The 18,727-nt window shown below is 39.8% G+C and overlaps 1 protein-coding gene across 2 annotated transcripts; it reads right to left on the bottom strand.

Annotated features, from left to right (window-relative positions):
• Positions 1–12,900: 12,900 nt before the first annotated feature.
• Positions 12,901–15,457, bottom strand: LOC122028671 (probable cation transporter HKT6). 2 transcript variants are annotated; one of them, XM_042587514.1, is made up of 3 exons: positions 13,648–15,455; positions 13,243–13,467; positions 12,902–13,134 (listed from the first exon to the last, which is right to left on the bottom strand). In XM_042587514.1, the coding sequence occupies exons 1-3, from the start codon at positions 14,718–14,720 to the stop codon at positions 12,930–12,932; spliced, it is 1,503 nt and encodes a 500-aa protein (XP_042443448.1). In that variant the 5' UTR covers positions 14,721–15,455; the 3' UTR covers positions 12,902–12,929. The 2 variants fall into 2 exon arrangements, with proteins under 2 accessions (XP_042443447.1, XP_042443448.1); XM_042587513.1 differs by having other exon boundaries at positions 12,901–13,467; positions 13,648–15,457.
• Between the last annotated feature and the right edge of the window lie 3,270 nt (positions 15,458–18,727).

The raw sequence follows: 18,727 nt of genomic DNA, 5'->3' as shown, positions 1-18,727 counted from the left end.
TGTGATTACTCTTGAGGAAAAATGGAATATGCCAACATTTGAGGATATGCTTAATTTTTAAGTGGCATAAACAAATCAAGAGAAATAGAAATGTCAATTTAGGTTTTGACATTTCTTTGAAGCATTTAGGGAAATCTAGGTTTAACATTTTAAGTTAAAACAACTGGTATATTTTGAGTTAGCTAAGTGGTTAATGATACTTAGAAAGGTAATCTAAGTATATTTTATTTATGCTAAACCTTGCCATGATTGTTTACCCATTATATGCCATGACATCATGTTTTATTTTTTTTTCATTCATGTTTTATTATGAAAAATCCAAAAATACCATGTCATGACATTCATACATCATGTAGTTATAGGATATTTTCTTTTGAAAATTATTTCCTTTTGATGTATGCCATAACATAATCATGCATTAAGTTTAAATTCCTAGTAATTAAGGACAAATGACATTTAACAACACTTATTAACAAGTGACATCCTAGGTGGATGTCTAATATCTCTAAAATGCCTAGATAGTTATGCATGATCCCTAGAATAGGGCAAAACCAAAATCTCACATCTCACAAGGACCATAAGGTGACTTGTATGTGTTTTAGTGCACATTAGATACAAGTGAGATGTTAGGAAGATGAACAAAACTCAAGATGTTGATTTAGTGCATTCTTTGAGTTTTAAGTTCATCAAAACACATAGTTATGTGTTTTCCCATCATTGGGAAAGCTAATGTACAAGTCATGTGCATTAAACCCAAGGAACATGGTGGGATATTGGTTTTGAAAATGTTTTTAAAAAAAAAAAATTTGGAAAACCTTGGTGAAGGCTATCTTTTGATAGTAATCACCATTGAATAGTTAGACACAAACTTGAAGAAAACACTAAAGTTTTTGCAAGTTCTCAAGTTTGTGTCAATCTTTGAAAATATGATGTATTTTCATAGAAAACTATTTTTCCATGATAAATTATACCCTAAATAATGTCTACACAAATTTTTACGATTTTTGAAATTTTGTAGAATTTACTAGGGGTTTCTGAAATTGGCTGAAATTGAATTTCAGCAATTTCAGGCCTTCAATCGATCGATTGGAGTGCCTCAATCGATCAGCTGATCGATTGAGAAGGCATTTCTCGCGAGCAGAAGCTCGCTGGATCGATCAGCCGATCGATCCAAGAAGACTGAATCGATCAGTGGATCGATTCAGCAGGGTTCAATCGATTGGAACCCAAGTCCAATCGATTGAAGATGCTGATTTTGGCTGGGAAAGCTTATTTTCAGCATTTTGAACCTATTTTAGTCTAGGTAACCATTCCAAACCCCTGAAAATACATTTGTATACATAAAAGGGTGTTTTCGTGTGGAAAACAAGGATGAATTGGTTAAGGAAGGCTAAGTTGAAGTTTAGGTTGAGGTTTGTTTCAAATTTTGAATATTTGAACCTCAAAATTTCTAAAATTGGGTTTCCTAAAGTTTTGGGGATTCCAAGTCATTGTTGGTGCAATGACAGAAGTTACCACCATGTCTTTAGGGGGAGGAACTCTTTAAAGACACGCAAATTATTTTTCATGAACCTTGGAAGGTGGTTAACCCTCCGTTAAGAACATGCTCAAGGTTGAGCATTTGAACTTAAGTGGGGAGTGGATATCCTCATTGTTCAAGTGGTTTCAAGTGGATAATGCTCAAGGATGGGCATTTGCCTACATTGGGGGAGAATGTAGGGTTAAGAATAATGAAGGGTATGGGACCTTCCTTATCGTGTTGATCACAACGAGTGAAGTTGCGAACAATGATGAGCAACTGTTCAGGGGGAGAGTTTTTCAACAAGTGGACTTGTTAATGTGTGCCCAAAAATGGGACATGGTTTGATGTGTGCCAATAGGGGGAGAATGAAAGGGAGTAAGTTAGGCTTTCATTACCTAGAGGGAGTTTGCCCTTTTAGGGGAAAAATGAAGAGCTTAACTTATGTATTCATTACCTAGTGACATGAAGAAGGTTTAGGCTATGAGATTAGCCTAACTTACATGTGGTATTTTAAGTGATAATGTTGGTATTGTCAAACATCAAAAAGGGGGAGATTGTTGGTGCAACATCCCTCAGGTCAAGGTTGACCTGGTTGACCAAGTCTGAGTCTTGGTTTGGGTTTCGATGTTTAACAATGCAAGGTTGATTGAAGAAGAGTCAAGTAGGTCAAAGATGACCGGATACTTGACTGAGAAGTCCTAGTGAGTGAAGCTAGGCAAATTGGAAGTCCTGGTGAGTGAAGCCAGACAGAAGAAAGTCCTGGTGAGTGAAGCCAGGCAGAAAAGAAGTCCTAGTGAGTGAAGCTAGGCAGATTGGAAAGTCCTGGTGAGTGAAGCCAGGCAGAAGAGAAGTCCTAGTGAGTGAAGCTAGGCAGATTAGAAGTCCTAGTGAGTGAAGCTAGGCAAATTGGAAGTCCTGGTGAGTGAAGCCAGGCGGAAGAAAGTCCTGGTGAGTGAAGCCAGGCAGAAGAGAAGTCCTAGTGAGTGAAGCTAGGCAGATTGGAAGTCCTGGTGAGTGAAGCCAGGCAGAAGAAAGTCCTGGTGAGTGAAGCCAGGCAGAAGAGAAGTCCTAGTGAGTGAAGCTAGGCAGGAAGAAAATCCTGGTGAGTGAAGCCAGGTGAAAGACCCAGTGAGTGAAGCTAGGCAATTGGGAAAGTCCTGGTGAGTGAAGCCAGGCAAGAGAAATCCAGATGGGTCAAGGTTGACCAGACATCTGGTGAGAGTCCAAGTAGGTCAAAGGGATTGACCGGATACTTGGCACGAAGAGAAAAGTCCAAGTGGGTCAAAGGGATTGACCGGACACTTGGTAGGGAGTCCTGGTAGGTCAAGGGAGTGACCGGACACTTGGATTGAGAGGCTTGGGATTTGGTTTTGGGCAAAAACCAGGAGCTGGATCGATCAGTGGATCGATCCAGGCCTTTCCCAGCGAACAGAGAGCCTTTGGATCGATCCGTGGATCGATCCAGAGGTCCCAATCGATCAGCCGATCAATTGGGACGCTGCTGGTTCGCGCGATAAGCGCTGGATCGATCCAGGCGTTTTCTCTAGAGCACAGAGGCACTCTGGATCGATCCGTGGATCGATCCAAAGCCTCCCCGATCGATTGGGACCTCTGGATCGATCCACGGATCAATCCAAAGGCTCTCTGTTCGCTGGGAAAGGCTTGGATCGATCCACTGATCGATCCAGTTCTTGGTTTTTGCCCAAAACCAAATCCCAAGCCTCTCAATCCAAGTGTCCGGTCACTCCCTTGACCTGCCAGGATTCCCTACCAAGTGTCCAGTCAATCCCTTTGACCCACTTGAACTTTTCTCTTCGTGCCAAGTATCCGGTCAATCCCTTTAACCTACTTGGACTCTCACCAGATGTCTGGTCAACCTTGACCCATCTGGATATCTCTTGCCTGGCTTCACTCACCAGGACTTCCAATTTGCCTAGCTTCACTCACTAGGACTTCTAATCTGCCTAGCTTCACTCACTAGGACTTCTCTTCTTCCTGGCTTCACTCACCAGGACTTTCTAATCTGCCTAGCTTCACTCACTAGGACTTCTTTTCTGCCTGGCTTCACTCACCAGGACTTCCAATTTGCCTAGCTTCACTCACTAGGACTTCTCAGTCAAGTATCCCGTTATCCTTGACCTACTTGACTCTTCTTCAATCAACCTTGCATTGTCAAACATCGAAACCTAAACCAAGACTCAGACTTGGTCAACTAGGTCAACCTTGACCTAAGGGATGTTGCACCAACAGAGAGCCTTTGGATCGATCCGTGGATCGATCCAGAGGTCCCAATCGATCAGCCGATCAATTGGGACGCTGCTGGTTCGCGCGATAAGCACTGGATCGATCCGTGGATCGATCCAGGCGTTTTCTCCAGAGCACAGAGGCGCTCTGGATCGATCCGTGGATCGATCCAAAGCCTCCCCGATCGATTGGGAGTTTTCGAATCGATCAGGATCCGACCGTTGCGTCGTATTTGAGCTGCAGGCGTGCGATGGCTGCAGCAATCTCTTCACCGATTCATTCCAGATTCATCACAACTCCTCCCCAGCACTCTCTAAGCTCCTCACCGCCAGTTCTTGAAGGTTCTTGGAGGTTTATCCAAGTCAAGAGGCGAGTTGCAACGAGAAGAAGAAGAAGCTAGGGTTTTTACTGCATCTCTTGTAAGCTTTTGCTTATTCTTTACTACCCTTTCTTCTACTTGTATTGAGAGTCTTGTAGGGCTTCTCCACCTTCGGTAGTTACCAAAAAGGAGTGTTTATTAGTGGAGGTGTGTGTGTGTGCGTGAATCCTTGGACTAGTCACCTCTCGTGAGGTGGATACCAAGTAAAATCATATTGTTAGCATTGTTGTAGTTTGTTTCTTTGTATTCCGCTGCGCATCACTTTGAAGAAACAAGCAACGAAGCACGACGAGCACACGCGAAGCTATTCACCCCCCCTCTAGCTACTTTTCGGTCCTAACAAGTGGTATCAGAGCCCGGACTGCCAGAAGGTTTAACCGCCGACTGTGCACAAGAGCTATGGTCTGATTGAGCCATGTGGGTACAATATTAACCTCGAACAAAGAAAGTGGGGGCTCCTATGTTCGTATCAAGAGGACCAGACACCAGGCAGGAAGTCCTAGTTGCGACTAGGCAAGGAAGTCCTAGTAGGTCGGGTGGACCGAGGGGCAGGAAGACTTGGTGGGTCGAGGATCGAACGTGGGAAGCCTATGGTCCTTTGTTTGAGGGGGGGATTGTTGGGGTTGCAAGGTTGTAAACATAGTTCCATATTGGAAATACATGGGAAAAATCATGAGTTTATAAGAGAAAAGATATCTCCATTAGCATGAGGCCTTTTGGGTAGAGCCCAAGAGCAAAACCATGAGGGCTTAGGCCCAAAGTGGACAATATCATGCCATTGTGGAGATATCTAAATTCTTTTCGATCCTACATCTTATACCTCTAATGACTATAATCATCATGTATTAATTCTTCATATGATTACATACATGTATATCATCATTTTAGTTATTTTCTATTATTAAAAATAGTTTGAGACTGTCTCAGTCAATCACCCTAGTCCCTAGTCAACTGACCTTATCGAATCAACCTCACAGAGTCATTGTGTGTTCGTGAACAATGTTACCAGTTGTCTGGCACCAAAATTTCAGCCTAAACCCATTTCTTAACCCAATTTCAAAAATACACCAGAAATTTTCTAGACTTTCAAAAATTCTCAAATTTTATAGAGAAGTTTATTTTACCATTTTATACTTAGGAAAAATAGAATTAAAAATTAATTCATCATGGATCCAAAGATAGACATAAAATCTAAAATTATTTAAATGGTTCAATTGAACCTTGACCTAAAGTGCTAGTTTTGACTTGCTCTTGATGCATCTACCTATACTAAACTATAATGGATCTCTAGTATTAGTTTATATGACATCTGTACATCTGAAATTAATTTTCATACAATATGAATCCCATTTCATATTTTTATACATGAATCTCATCCCAATTGTCCCAACCAACTAGATTAGATACTCGAGTCTATTTCTAAACCCTTTGGCACCTTTTATGACCTATATAGAATCCTAAGAAAGGTCCACTTGAGATTCATTGATCATGGGTCCCAAATTAACTTTTTGAACTCCCGCTAGATCTCTTAACCCTAACCACCTTCCTAGGTGGCTTATCTACTATGGATAGTGTTGGTGCAATATCCCCTGAGTCAAGGTTGACTAGGTTGATTAGGCTTGAGTTGGCTCAAGCCTGAGTCTTGATATTTTGGGTTTCAAAGTTTGACAACACATGGAGATTGCGGATGCAATCGTCCGATTGGGGAGATGGTTGATACAATTCCCATCTGGCCAATGTTGACCAATTAGATGTGAAGAAGAGTCAAGTAGGTCAAAAGGTTGATCGGATACTTGACTAAGAAAGTCCTAACTAGAGGTTAGGCAGTTGAAAGTCCTGGTGAGTGAAGTTAGGTGAAAGTCCCGGTGAGTGAAGTTAGATGAAAGTCCCGGTGAGTGAAGCTGGGTAGTGGGAAAATTCTGGCGAGTGAAGCTAGGTGAAAATCCTAGTGAGTGGAGCCAGGCAGGTGAAAGTCCCAGTGAGTGAAGCTGGGCAGTGGGAAAATCCTGGTAAGTGAAGTCAGGTGAAAACCCTAGTGAGTGAAGCTAGGTGAAAGTCCTGGTGAGTAAAGTTAGGCAGATAGAAAGTCCTGGTGAGTGAAACCAGGCACGTGAAAATTCAGGTGGGTCAAGGTTGATCAGACACCTAGTGTTGGGAAGTCCAAGTAGGTCAAATGATTAACTGGATACTTGGCACAAGAAAATCCAGATGGGTCAAAGGTGACCTGACATTTGGTGGAATTCCAAGTGGGTCAAGGTTGACCGGACACTTGGAACGAGGAGAAAAGTCCAAGTGGGTTAAAGGAATTGATCGAACACTTGGTGAAGGAGACCTAGCAGGTCAAGATTGACCAGATGCTAGGCATGAGGTTCCAACAGGTCACGGATTGATCGGATGTTGGGTTTGGGAACCTTGGACTTGATTTAGGCAAGTCAAAGGTGGGTCAATCGATCAATCCATCGATTGAACCGTAGTCCAATCGATCAGTTGATCGATTGGATGTGTGTCGCAAAGAAGATTTGACCCAATCGATTGGTCGATCGATTGGGAGCAATTGTCGCGAGCACAGAGGTCGATCGATTGGAGATTGGATTTCTCGTGCGCAGACGCAAGAAAGGCAGGATCGATTGGTCGATTGATTCAGCTATTTCCATAGAGCACAGAGGTGCTCTGAATCGATTGACCGATCGATTCAAAGCCTCCCCAATCGATTGAGAGTCATTCAATCGATTGAGATCCGACCGTTGCGTAGGTTTAAAGCTGTTGCGAGCGATTTCTTCTACACAGCTTCAAATGCTTCTTCCCCGATCTGTTCTCCACTTAGCTCACCGACACACACCAGATCTTGGAGGCTTAGAAAGGAATGTTGTTGCAATTCCAAGCAAGTCAAGAGGTGCATTTAAGCAAGAAGAAAAGCAAGCTAGGGTTTCTGCCATGTAAATCTTGTAAGATTTGATATTGTATTAGTTTGTATTTTGTTCTTCTTATATATCTTTGTGTGTGAGCTTGTACAAGGCTTCTCCGCCTTCGGTAGTTATTGTAAATGAGTGTTTTTATAGTGGATGAGTGAGTAAGGGTCGGATCCTTGGATTAGTCACCTCTGTAGGATCGAAAAGAATTTAGATATCTCCACAATAGCATGATATTATCCACTTTGGGCCTAGACCCTCATGGTTTTGCTCTTGGGCTCTCCCCAAAAGGCCTCATGCCAGATCTTTCCCATGTGTTTCCAATATGGGACTATGTTTGCAACCTTGCAACCCCAACAATCCCCCCCTCAAACAAAGGATCATAGGCTTCCCATGTCTGATCCTTGACCCACCAGGTCTTCCTGCCCCTCGGTCCACCCGACCTACTAGGACTTCCTTGCCTAGCCGCAACTAGGACTTTGGGCCTAGACCCTCATGGTTTTGCTCTTGGGCTCTCCCCAAAAGGTCTCATGCCAATGGAGATATCTTTTCTCTTATAAACTCATGATCTTTCCCATGTGTTTCCAATATGGGACTATGTTTGCAACCTTGCAACCCCAACAACCTCTTCTTAAGGTGGATACCAAGTAAATCTAGTGTTAGCATTGCTTGAGTATTTTTCACTGCATATTATCATCAAAGAAGCAAGCAACGAGCGCACGACGAACTATTCACCCCCCTCCTCTAGCATATTTCAACCCTAACAGCTAGACCACTATGATGCACCTCATGTAATCATTTACCTAACCACTTTACTCTCTTAACCTTAGATACCTTATCTTTGGTTAATTTCTCCTTGCTATAGTTATATGCAACTCTTGCATACGACTTTTCCTTGACTTTAGTTGACTTTACTATTACATTTCCACCAAAGTGCTCTATGGATAATTTCCCTTTACCATTGTTTGATGAATACCAGTATCCCAAACTGGATATATCACTTTTGAATTTTTGACTACTCAAAATCTTATCAAGTTTTTTAGATCTAACAATGAATCTATTTAGGAATTGTTCTACCCTATCAAGCTTTTCCCTCAAGGCTTGATTTTTCAATTCTAGATTTCTAACCTTATAATTGACTTATCCATCATGGACATTCTTAGATTTACTCACCTTCCTAGGCATATACCTTCTTTTCTTGGGATTAACACCTAGGTTTTCCTTAGGTCTATTATTTCTGATTATTTCTGGGTTTAGCATTTAGATTTAATTTCTTAGGGTTATCAACCATATTACCCTATTCCTATCGTTATATCTGAATCCAAAATTATGCATGGGCATATGAACATATTTTTCATTTCTAGCATGTATAAATACACTAGGATTTGAATTGATACTTGAATTAAAAATCAAGTTGGGACTTACCTTCCTACTTACCATTGGAGCTCCCTGTTGGAGCAATCCCGATGGTCCGCGGGACCATATGTTTTGGTGTTTGGGCAAAGGATTTAAGTTAGGTTCACCCTTGTTATTTGATATGTGTACTTGAGTTATGCAGGACTGCAGGATACACATGTGACTTAGGTTGATGACTTCGGGTCCGGTGAAGGATGGAGCATCCAAGGGACCGTGGACAAGGCAGCAAGGACAAGGGCCGAGGGAAGCGACTTCGAGGCATACGCGAAGGATGACATTGGGGACGAGCCGCGGGCTTGAATGCATCCGAGGGACGAGAGCCAAAGGAAGTAGGCTTGAAGGCAAGAGGTCAAAGCTACAAATGAAGCGTCAAATGAGTCATAAGGGTGAGGGTACAAGTGCATGAGAGATTGCACTCGGAGTAAAATCCTAGTTTTAGGGGGGTACTGTAGCAGTACTGTAGCGCCACTGTTGCAGTACTGTAGCAGTCGACTACATGTTTTAGCAGTCGACTGGTGCAGTCGACTGGCAGTGAACAGAATGTCTCTGTTCACTCGGTTAGTGTGGAATCGAGCCATTGGGATGTGACGGTCGAATTTCCACAGAGGGTAGTCGACTGCATGTTTTAGCAGTCGACTGGTAGGCGGGGTTTTCCAACCCGTGGCCTATATAACCAAGCCTTGGAAGCTTGGTTGAGGTTAACGAAATAGAGGTGGTTAACCCCTATTAGTAGTCTACCAGTGCCCTAGCTTCTCAAGAGTCTTTTGTAAGAGTTGTGGTGAGGTTTCTCCACCCACAAGGAGCTACGTGAGCTAGCCGGAGGTCTTCCGAGGAGTAATCTACCGACGGATAGGGATCGTCCACCTTACGGACAGCCGTGGAGTAGGAGCCTTATCTCCGAACCACGTAAATGATCGTGTAGCTTGGTTTGCACTCTTTCCTTTAGTATTTAGCTTGCTACTTGCTTTGTTTGCATTTCCGCTTGCGCACTAACGTTGTAGAAAGAAGCGAGTATTTGGGGGTGCCGTCTATCCAACCCCCCTTCAAGCCGACCGACCGATCCTCAACACTCCCCTCTTGACACGAGCATCTACATGACTTGTTTCTTCTCCATTGCTTCATCCACTTCGTCTTCTTGAGCACTCCCTTCCTTAGACATTTTGTGTGGTAGTGTCCTCGCTCACCACACGTTAAACACATTATGTGCATCTTCTTCTTCTTCCTACTACAACTCAAATTAGATTCTAAATGTATTGAATTGAGTTTAGGAGTTACCTCTTTTTTCTTTTTCAGTAAAGGATAACTACTCTTGTAGTGTTCCATTTTACCACACTCAAAACACTTGATGTAGTTCTTTCCACTCTTCTCAGTAGAGGCAATTGAGAGTTGCGCTTTTAAGACTTATTCTTCATTTGTCTTGAACTCTACCTCCTCCCTTGAAGATATGGACAATTCCACTTCTTCCCTCGAAGATGTGGATGATTCCACTTCTTCCCTCGAAGATGTGGATGATTCCACTTCTTCCTCCTCTTTGGATGTTGAGCACGTTTCAACATCCGATTGATCCTTCTCCTCCTTTTGGACCAATGAGCCATTCTCCTTGAGCTCCTCCACTTGTTTGATTTATGTAGGATTTACATGAAGAGCAATCACATTGCTCTATAGATCATGAGCATACTTGTATTCACCTACACAAGATAACACATTAGATCATGAGACGCTTTCCCTTCTTGTCTGTCGGAGCTTCAAAAGGTTCCTCCAACGCTATCCAATGGTTTCAATCCATTTGGAACTATATCTCCAAGTGTTTCCTCCAATACTAGAAGTCTTCGTGCTCGTATGGAGATGAAATTCGGATGCCCCATCCTAATACTCCTTCCGACTCCATTGCGATACCACTTGTTGGTATCGGATGATTTTCAAAAATCGTTGCCTTCTTCCTCTAGTGCTAGTTCCTTTTGGCGGTTAGTCCTCAAGAGTGCTCCTCGCTCTAATACTAGTTGTTGGGATCTTGATCATCGGCTAGAGGGGGACGAATAGACTGTCACCCGCTTCGTTCGCTTTCCTACACTTGTTAGCGCAGCAGAATACAAACAAACACAAGTAATACGAAAGCTAATTACTAGAAGACTATAAAGAAAGCAATCAAACCACTAATAGGTTGATGTAACATGGTTCGGAGATGATACTCCTACTCCATGGCTATCTGTAAGGTGGCCAATCTCTTAATCCATTGGTGGATTAGTCCTTGGAACTCCAGCTAGCTCAATCCTCTTTGTTGATGAAGAAACTTCACCACAAGCTTGATCAAGACTCTTGGATTGCTCTGAGCTTTTGAGACTCTATTAGGAGCTAACTACCTCAAACTCGTCAACCAAGCCCGCCATCCCAAACTATATTATATAGAGCTCGGAAGGAAACACCCAAGCTATGCTTTCATCACCAGTTGGCTATCATACTTACCAATCGACTGGCCTTCATGGAATTCGATCGTTACAACCCAATGACGCAATACTGTTGATTGCTCACCATGGACCAGTCGACCACTCCACATGGGCTGAGCGAACAGAGCCTTCAGTTCGCTCCCTAGTTGACTGCTCAGTCAAGTGGATTAGTTGATTGGTGTCTTTACTAGTCGACTTGTAACCCTAGAATCACAAAATTTCATTTCGAATTTGCTGGTTCTTAACCACCAGTCAACTAGTATATATTCTAATCAACTGGTAAACCCTAACTTAGGATTTTACCCTCGAGTATAATCACTCAACACTTGTCCTCGCCTGCACAACCTTGAGACATATGATGCCCTTGTTCTTTAACTCGGTTGGGTTCAAAGGTGGTTTAGAGTCACTTTGTTGATTAAATGAGTTGACGAATCCACCTCTTGCTTGCTAGTTGGTTTCATAATTTCTGTATTCATCCCTAAAACTTGAAGCTTTTAACCAAATGAATAACTCAGATACTCCTCCATATCCAAGGCAATTTGGAAAGCTTGTTCTAAGCTGTAAATTGGTTGTCTTAATAATTGTCTTTAGATTTCAGACCTTAATCTAACTTTAAACTATACAAGAGTCAGTCTGAGATTTTCAACAATTTGGCTCCTTATTTTTAACTTACCAAACTTCTGCATATACTCAGCTACAGATAAATGATTCTGTTTTAAATTAATAAGTTGATCACATAATTTGTCATAGTAATTTGTAGGCAAATACTTCTCTCATAATTTAGCTTTCATCTCTTGTCATGAGTTGATTGGTGGTTGTCCTAATGTCCTTATGCTTGTTTTGACACCAATCCACCATATTTTTACTAAACTTACGAGCTTCATTTGAGCAAACCTTACTTTTTGATCATCTGGCATCTCATACCAATCAAAATATTCTTCTATTGCTGCAAGCCAATAAACAAATAAAGTGGGGTTCACTTTTCCTTTAAAATCTGGTACGTGAGTTCGAACATTCTCTGTGATATCTCAGCAACATCTTGATAATTATTTTCTACTTCAAAAAATTCTCTAGGCCACTTAGAAAAAGGTTAATTTTGTTAGGCATTGGAAGTCCTTCTTAAATCAAGTTGTTGTTTGCTTGAGATGTTTCTCAATGCTCTCCTTAAATTTGATCACCTTTAGATTGAGAAATCATGACTTCAACACCATTTAGACGAATTTGTATGTCATCAAGTTGCTGCATCATGCGAATAAGTATCTCATCACATTGATTATCAGCCAACTTTCCTCTAAAGTTCCTTCCCGATCTTGTAGACATATTAAAGCTCTAAGACTCTAATACCAAATGATGCAGCACAAGCAGAGATTGAGGGTTGGGTGCAGAGTTTGTACCTATGTTCAACAAGGCCTAAAGTGAATAATAAAAAGTGACCATTTTGTTATGGTAAATAACTGTATAATTCAGTTTGCAAATAACCAAAGAGCTTAGCCAACAAAATTTCTCTTGAATTCATGGTTTGCAGTACACACAAATATCTCTGTCCATGGGGTTTCATAACTTTGTCTAACTATGTTATCATATTTAGATTCAGTTTCAAAACATTTCCTTGGGTATTACGATTACCAATCAAACAATCATGAACTGTCAGAGATCAACACTTAAAAGACATTCTTGATTTTCTGGTATTTTTTTTGGTAAAAAAAACAAAACATTTTTATGCCTAAAATTCAAGATATGACTGACTTCTTTTGTTGCTTAGGTGATGTTTGATGATCAAGGGACGAGGGCAATGTGATATAGATTTGATACAACTAATAGCTCTTTTCGTTAGGTGATGGTTGACGGGCTGTGCTTGCATAGCTAGCCTCATTTAAACGAAAATTAGGGTTAATTTTATGCAAAATTAAACATCAAAAAATGTTAAAAAATATTTTTTATGAAATAATAATAATTATTATTATTATAATTATAATCATTAATAATAATAATAATAATAATAATATTGTTTCTTCTCATCCAAACATCCATGCCTTCCCTCCATTCATTTGAAACTTTTTCAGTCTTCCAAGTAGCATAACCATCATCAAGATTATCTTTCCTTTGCTGCTCCATCTCCCTACAAATCCATATGAAGCATCCTTGCAGCTACCATTAGGGTTTACTTTCATCCGCCGCTCGCAACTGTATCCGACCGAGAACCCGACATTTCCATGGGCACTGTAAGATATCCCACCATCAACAAACACAAATTGATAATGATAATGATAATGATAACGATAATGATAGTAAATTATTTTTGTGTTATATAGTAAATAACAAGCTTTCCTGATGACTTCGAAGATGACATTGAAGATGTTGAAGTTCAACGGGTCGATCGAGAACGCTCCTCTTTCGGTGATGCAAATGAGAAAGACAAAGATGATCGGGAAACATATCAAGGAGAAGTGTAGGCTCCGTCGAAGCATCTTTGTTTCGTTGTATTTAGATTTTATAAAATTCCAAGAGTCTCTTTCTCTTCGAGGAACAAAATAAGTATACGAAGGAACATACCTACACATATACATTCAATATTTAGTAAGTAATTTTTTTATTAAAAAATTAATAACTAATTATCTCCTTTTTTTCAAAAAAAAAAATCGTAATTTAAACATTGATAAATCAAATCAAATCTTAAATATCAAATTTGAGATACTTTTTTTAATTTATTTAATTTTTAATTAATTGACTCACATCATGACGGCGATGAGCACCAAGATCGCCGGCGACAGCTTCGACACGTCGACGACCGTCTCCCCGGTGTGCCTAGAGTTCACCGCCTCAAACAGCGCCGCCACCAGTTTCCGGTACCATTCCATCCCGCCCAACACCTCCGGCGACGACCTCCACTCCTGCGCGCACACCATCGCCACCTGCACCGCCACGAACCCCACCGCCGTCGCCGCCAAGTAGACGCAGTGCCGGCGAGGCAACAAGTGCTTGTACTCGCTCGCCACAGCCTCCGGCGCCAGCAGAACCCCAGCCAGCTCCTTCCTCCTCGCCGCCCTCTTCGCGACCCAAGCTGCGAGCCTCAGGCCGCAAGGGAAGAGGGTATTGCCGGCCAGGATCTGCGGGATCACTATGAGAAGCAGAGTTGAGTCGTTCTTGAAGACCGCCATGTTCTCATTCGTGGGGACGAAGCCGCAGTTGCTGAAGGAGGACACGACCAGGAAGACGGCGAAAACCGGCACCCCGATCGCCTTCCGCCTCAGCACCTCCCTCGCGTCGCGCGCGACGGCGAAGTACACCGAGACGAGGAAGATTCCGGCGAGGTGGAAACAGAGGAGGTATCCCAGCACGGCGTAGCCCAGCCACCTGAGCACTTCGCGCTTGTCCTCGAGCTCGCCGCCGGAACCAACGGTCGAATCCTCCCGTTTTAGTCTAAGCTTCAGGCTCGTGAAGTGGAGGCCGAGCAGGGAGGTGAAGACCTCGCCGCCGGCGAGCATGAGGACGACGAGGACCCAGAGCTGCGCGCGCGAGAGGGACTCCATCTCGACGGTGTCCATGCTGGACACCGTCGAGGCGGATACCGACGTGAAGAATAGGTCCAGATCTTCAATGTGACGACCCCTTCCGGCGACCGCCGGCGATCTCAGAAGGAGGAAGCCGGAGAGCGAAATGAGAAGAAAGTATAGGAATTGAAGAAAGAAGGGATCGCAGCGGAAGAGGAGGAAGTGGCAGAAGCGTCTCGCGAGAGAACGGCATGAATGAAAAGGAGGAGGAGGAGGAGGAGACTTCCTGCTGATATGTTCAATCTCCATGATCATGAAATTTAATTGAAAGTTTTGAAGATTTTGTTGAGAGGGAGGGAATATTTATAGTAAACACAAAAGGGTAAACATGTATTGATTTTGTTGGTCCTATGACGTTCAAATCAGTAATCCGGTTAAGAGAAGAGAACAAACGAAGAACACTATAGCAAAGAGCATGTTTAAAAATGTAGTATTGCATATCTTCGCCTATAGATGGAGTCATCTTTTATAGTGTAAATGTTGTGTTATACATGCATCTTAAAGCATAAACACATTTTCCAAGTTTTTCTAAGAAAGGATAGGTCATAAAGTGCTTCTGACATATTTCCTTAAATGGATGTGTAAATCTTTATGATTTGACATGCTAGAAGCTTCTAAAAGATGATTTACCGGTAGGATATTCTCTATCCTTTTTGGTACAAACTTCCAAAAAAGTGCAGATATCTAGGTCCCACCGTAGGCCAATCGACCGCTACTTGGCTAGTTGATCGCTAGCTTGGCCTTACAGAATGCAGCTACCGATTTGTTCTTCGCTCGACCCTTCATATTGTTAGGGAGGCGCACCGTGCCCGATCAACCCTTAGGTTCGATCGATTAGGACGATGGGTCGGATAAATTAGTACTCAGTATCACACCTCGTCTATAAGTTATAAAGGATGGTTGGTCAACACTTCACGTTTGACCAACGATGCAAGGTTCGCGCAGTCGACATAGCCAGCTCAACGGTTCTAGGTATGTCTTACCATGTAACTTTGATCATTTAAATTTAACCTCCACGTCAACTGATCTTTCCTACTTTAATCTATTTTTTAGGGGCTCTTTTTTATCACCATATCACTATATATATATATATATATATATATATATATATATATATATATATATATATATATATATATATATAAAAGGATAAATAAATAAATAGATAGAAATATAAGAAAGAAAGTTAAGTTTGCGAAAAAAACTACCAACGATATTTAAAATAATATGAAGATGGCCATAGTGACGAATAAATACATCATGGTGACCTAAGATGTTAATAAATATAAAAGAATAAAAAAAATTATTAGTAATAATAAAATTATTTTAAATATAGATGATAATAATAATATAATAGAGAATCAAGTTCTAGTTGATTCTTTTTATGCAATAAATACTTGATAATTATTATTGTTATTTAAAAGATGAGATTAGATAAGGTAAGGGATAGAATAAAAATTCTAATAATAATTGTGGTAAATGATAAGAATATGCATCCCTTAGAAGTTGGAGTGATTCAGTTGACTTATCAGGAGAATATATGCCATAGATTAAGGAAGATATTTGATTAGATTTGCTCGTTAAAGTTGATATTTTACATAGCTAAAATTATCCTAATTGAAGCCCCCGGGCACAATGCAATACTAATAATATCTCTGTCGTTTATGCTTCCGAATTTATTCGATGAGTGAACAGGACAAATGTCATCTACCTCTAGAAGTAATCAAAACTTTAATATCTGGATTATAAAAAAATAAATAAATAGTGATTATCAGATAATCATTTATGATATATATAATAAGATTATATAGCTATTCAAATAATAATTTACGTTTGTAGAAATTCTAATAAGATTATAGTACTCTACAATGCTGGAGTACCTCTAAAGACATTGAAGTACTACATGTATCATATGTACAAAATAACACCTCTGCTTTTTAACATAATTTGAAAATATTATAAAAAATAATCCGATACATGAAACTCTCAATGATCATACCAGATTAGATCTATATTTTTTTTACGGAATCACATATGTAAAATTTTCAAATTATTAAATTATATAAATTAATTTTAAAATTATCAAATCATGTATCTATTTTTCATTTCATCTCAATCAATCGATTGATATATTTATCAATCAAATCGATTTTGTTCAGTGCCTAAACAACAACTTGTTAAACAATCCAAGATCATTTATTCCATCAATCAATTTTTGACAAAATCGATATATAAACCAAATGACCTCGAATTAACATAAAATTAATTCCTATGAAAAAAATCAATCGATTAATTTGTTAAAAAATTTAACATTTTAACACAAAACAAAATAAATTCAATGAAAAATGAATACATAATTTAATAATTTTAAAATTATTCTATGCGATCTAATAATTTTAAAAATTTACTTACAATGTATGATAAAAAACTGTTAGATCTATTATACAAAGTTTTACTTTATCTTATATTTTACAAGAGTTTACCGTTAAGCCAAATTCCCGTTCAAATATTATGCTATGTATGAAAAAAAAAAACAGATGTCTTTTCCTTGTCGAGTGTGGTTGCAACTTTTGGAACTTATTCTTGAAATGGAGTGGGACACTCACCAATTATATTACTTTCAAATAGTGAAGCATTGTTCATCTAACCATTTGTGGTTACTTTTAAAGAAGTGCTCCATCATTATCATTTCATTTGGAATAACATCACCACATATGTTAGATGTTGATTCCCTGTGTGTGCCTTTTGTGGATGCAAAATGTCTAATGAAAATGTTCTTAACTGCAATCCAGTGCCTTCATGGTCGAAGCTCAGACTGACAGTCGAACCCATAACTATCAATTCAGCATTGTTATTCGGGATTCAATCATATTGCTTAAGGGTGATGAAGATTGGACTGAGGACTCGGATGGGCAGAGGTCTAAGCCATAGTAGAGTCATTTTTTAGGGTGCTCTTCTTATTAGCGAGTCTTTGAGAAGAAAAGAAAACTTGTAGATAGAGGTTGTGAATGACTTGAGTGTAAAGAGTGTGCGCCAAAAGTAACATATTCGATACATTTCTTTACCACAAGTTACCATGTCACTTGATAATAAAAGTGATTTACTCGTCTTACCAATAATCTTTCATGGTATCAAGAACATAAAGATTAACAAGCAATACTAAAGCAAACTCAATCATAATAATATTCTTCTTTAAACAATCATGTAAGATTTGATGACTCAAATGATACACTGAGAGAAAAAAGAGCTCTCCACTAAGATTGATGCATCAGAATAACTTCAAAAATAATTAAATAAATAAACAAAACACTACCAGTTCTGAAAGTTGCAACAACTTTCAGTATTATATCATTACTGGTGTGGAAAAACAGAGCAATGTTCTAAAAGAACTTCAATGATTTCAGATCAAGTGGATTTGTTATATTTCAGTAAATTCCAGATTCTTTGTTATCTTGTGAGGCTCTTGTCATTCCAACAAGAGGAATGATATGAATCAAAAGGGATGAGAAAGAAATAGGTGCATCACAGAACACATTGAAAGATTAAATATAAGTTTAGGCTACTTTATTATTTTTTAGTTTTGTTATTTAGATAATAAGTAGATGATCTTTTTCCTAATTCGCTTAGGGATAAATTAGAAGTACAATTTATGCACACTCAGAAATTGATCTCGTGTTGTCCCTCTGAGTAATTTACCACTGCACCATACATATGGGGCAAGTTTAGACTACTTTAGTTATTAGGTAATGAAAGCTAGAAGATGCCACATGGAACATTAGATGGTATGAAGAAAAAAGAGCTATAGAATTCATTTACCTAAGCGAGAAAGGCCAATCAAAATCATAAAAATATCCACAATAAAACTAGTTAAACTAAAACAATTATAAAACTCAACTCAACTTCTTAATTCTTCCTCTCCTCTTCTTGATGCCCATCCTTTATCATGACATCTAAAATCTTTCATCTAAAAAACAAAAAAAAAAAAAAAAAAACAGCTCCCGTCATACGGGGTCCCAGGAAAGGATCCATTATACACGCAGTCTTACCCTGCTTTTTGAAAAAGACTATTTTCAGGATTTGAACCCGTGACCTTTTGGTCACATAGCAATAATTTTACCATTGCACCAAGACTCCCCTTCTAAAATCTTTCATCTAAAAAAGGATAAAAAGTTATACTACTATTAAAAATGATTTTTAATGAAAGTCTATTTTCCCTACTTAAATTTTATAAATAAATGGGTTGACTTACTCTTTATAGAAAT

This window comes from Zingiber officinale, chromosome 10B (assembly GCF_018446385.1).
Source record: "Zingiber officinale cultivar Zhangliang chromosome 10B, Zo_v1.1, whole genome shotgun sequence".
Taxonomy (NCBI): Eukaryota; Viridiplantae; Streptophyta; class Magnoliopsida; order Zingiberales; family Zingiberaceae; genus Zingiber; species Zingiber officinale.
Note: the sequence above shows the minus strand (reverse complement) of the source record. Positions and strands in the feature narration are given on the sequence as shown.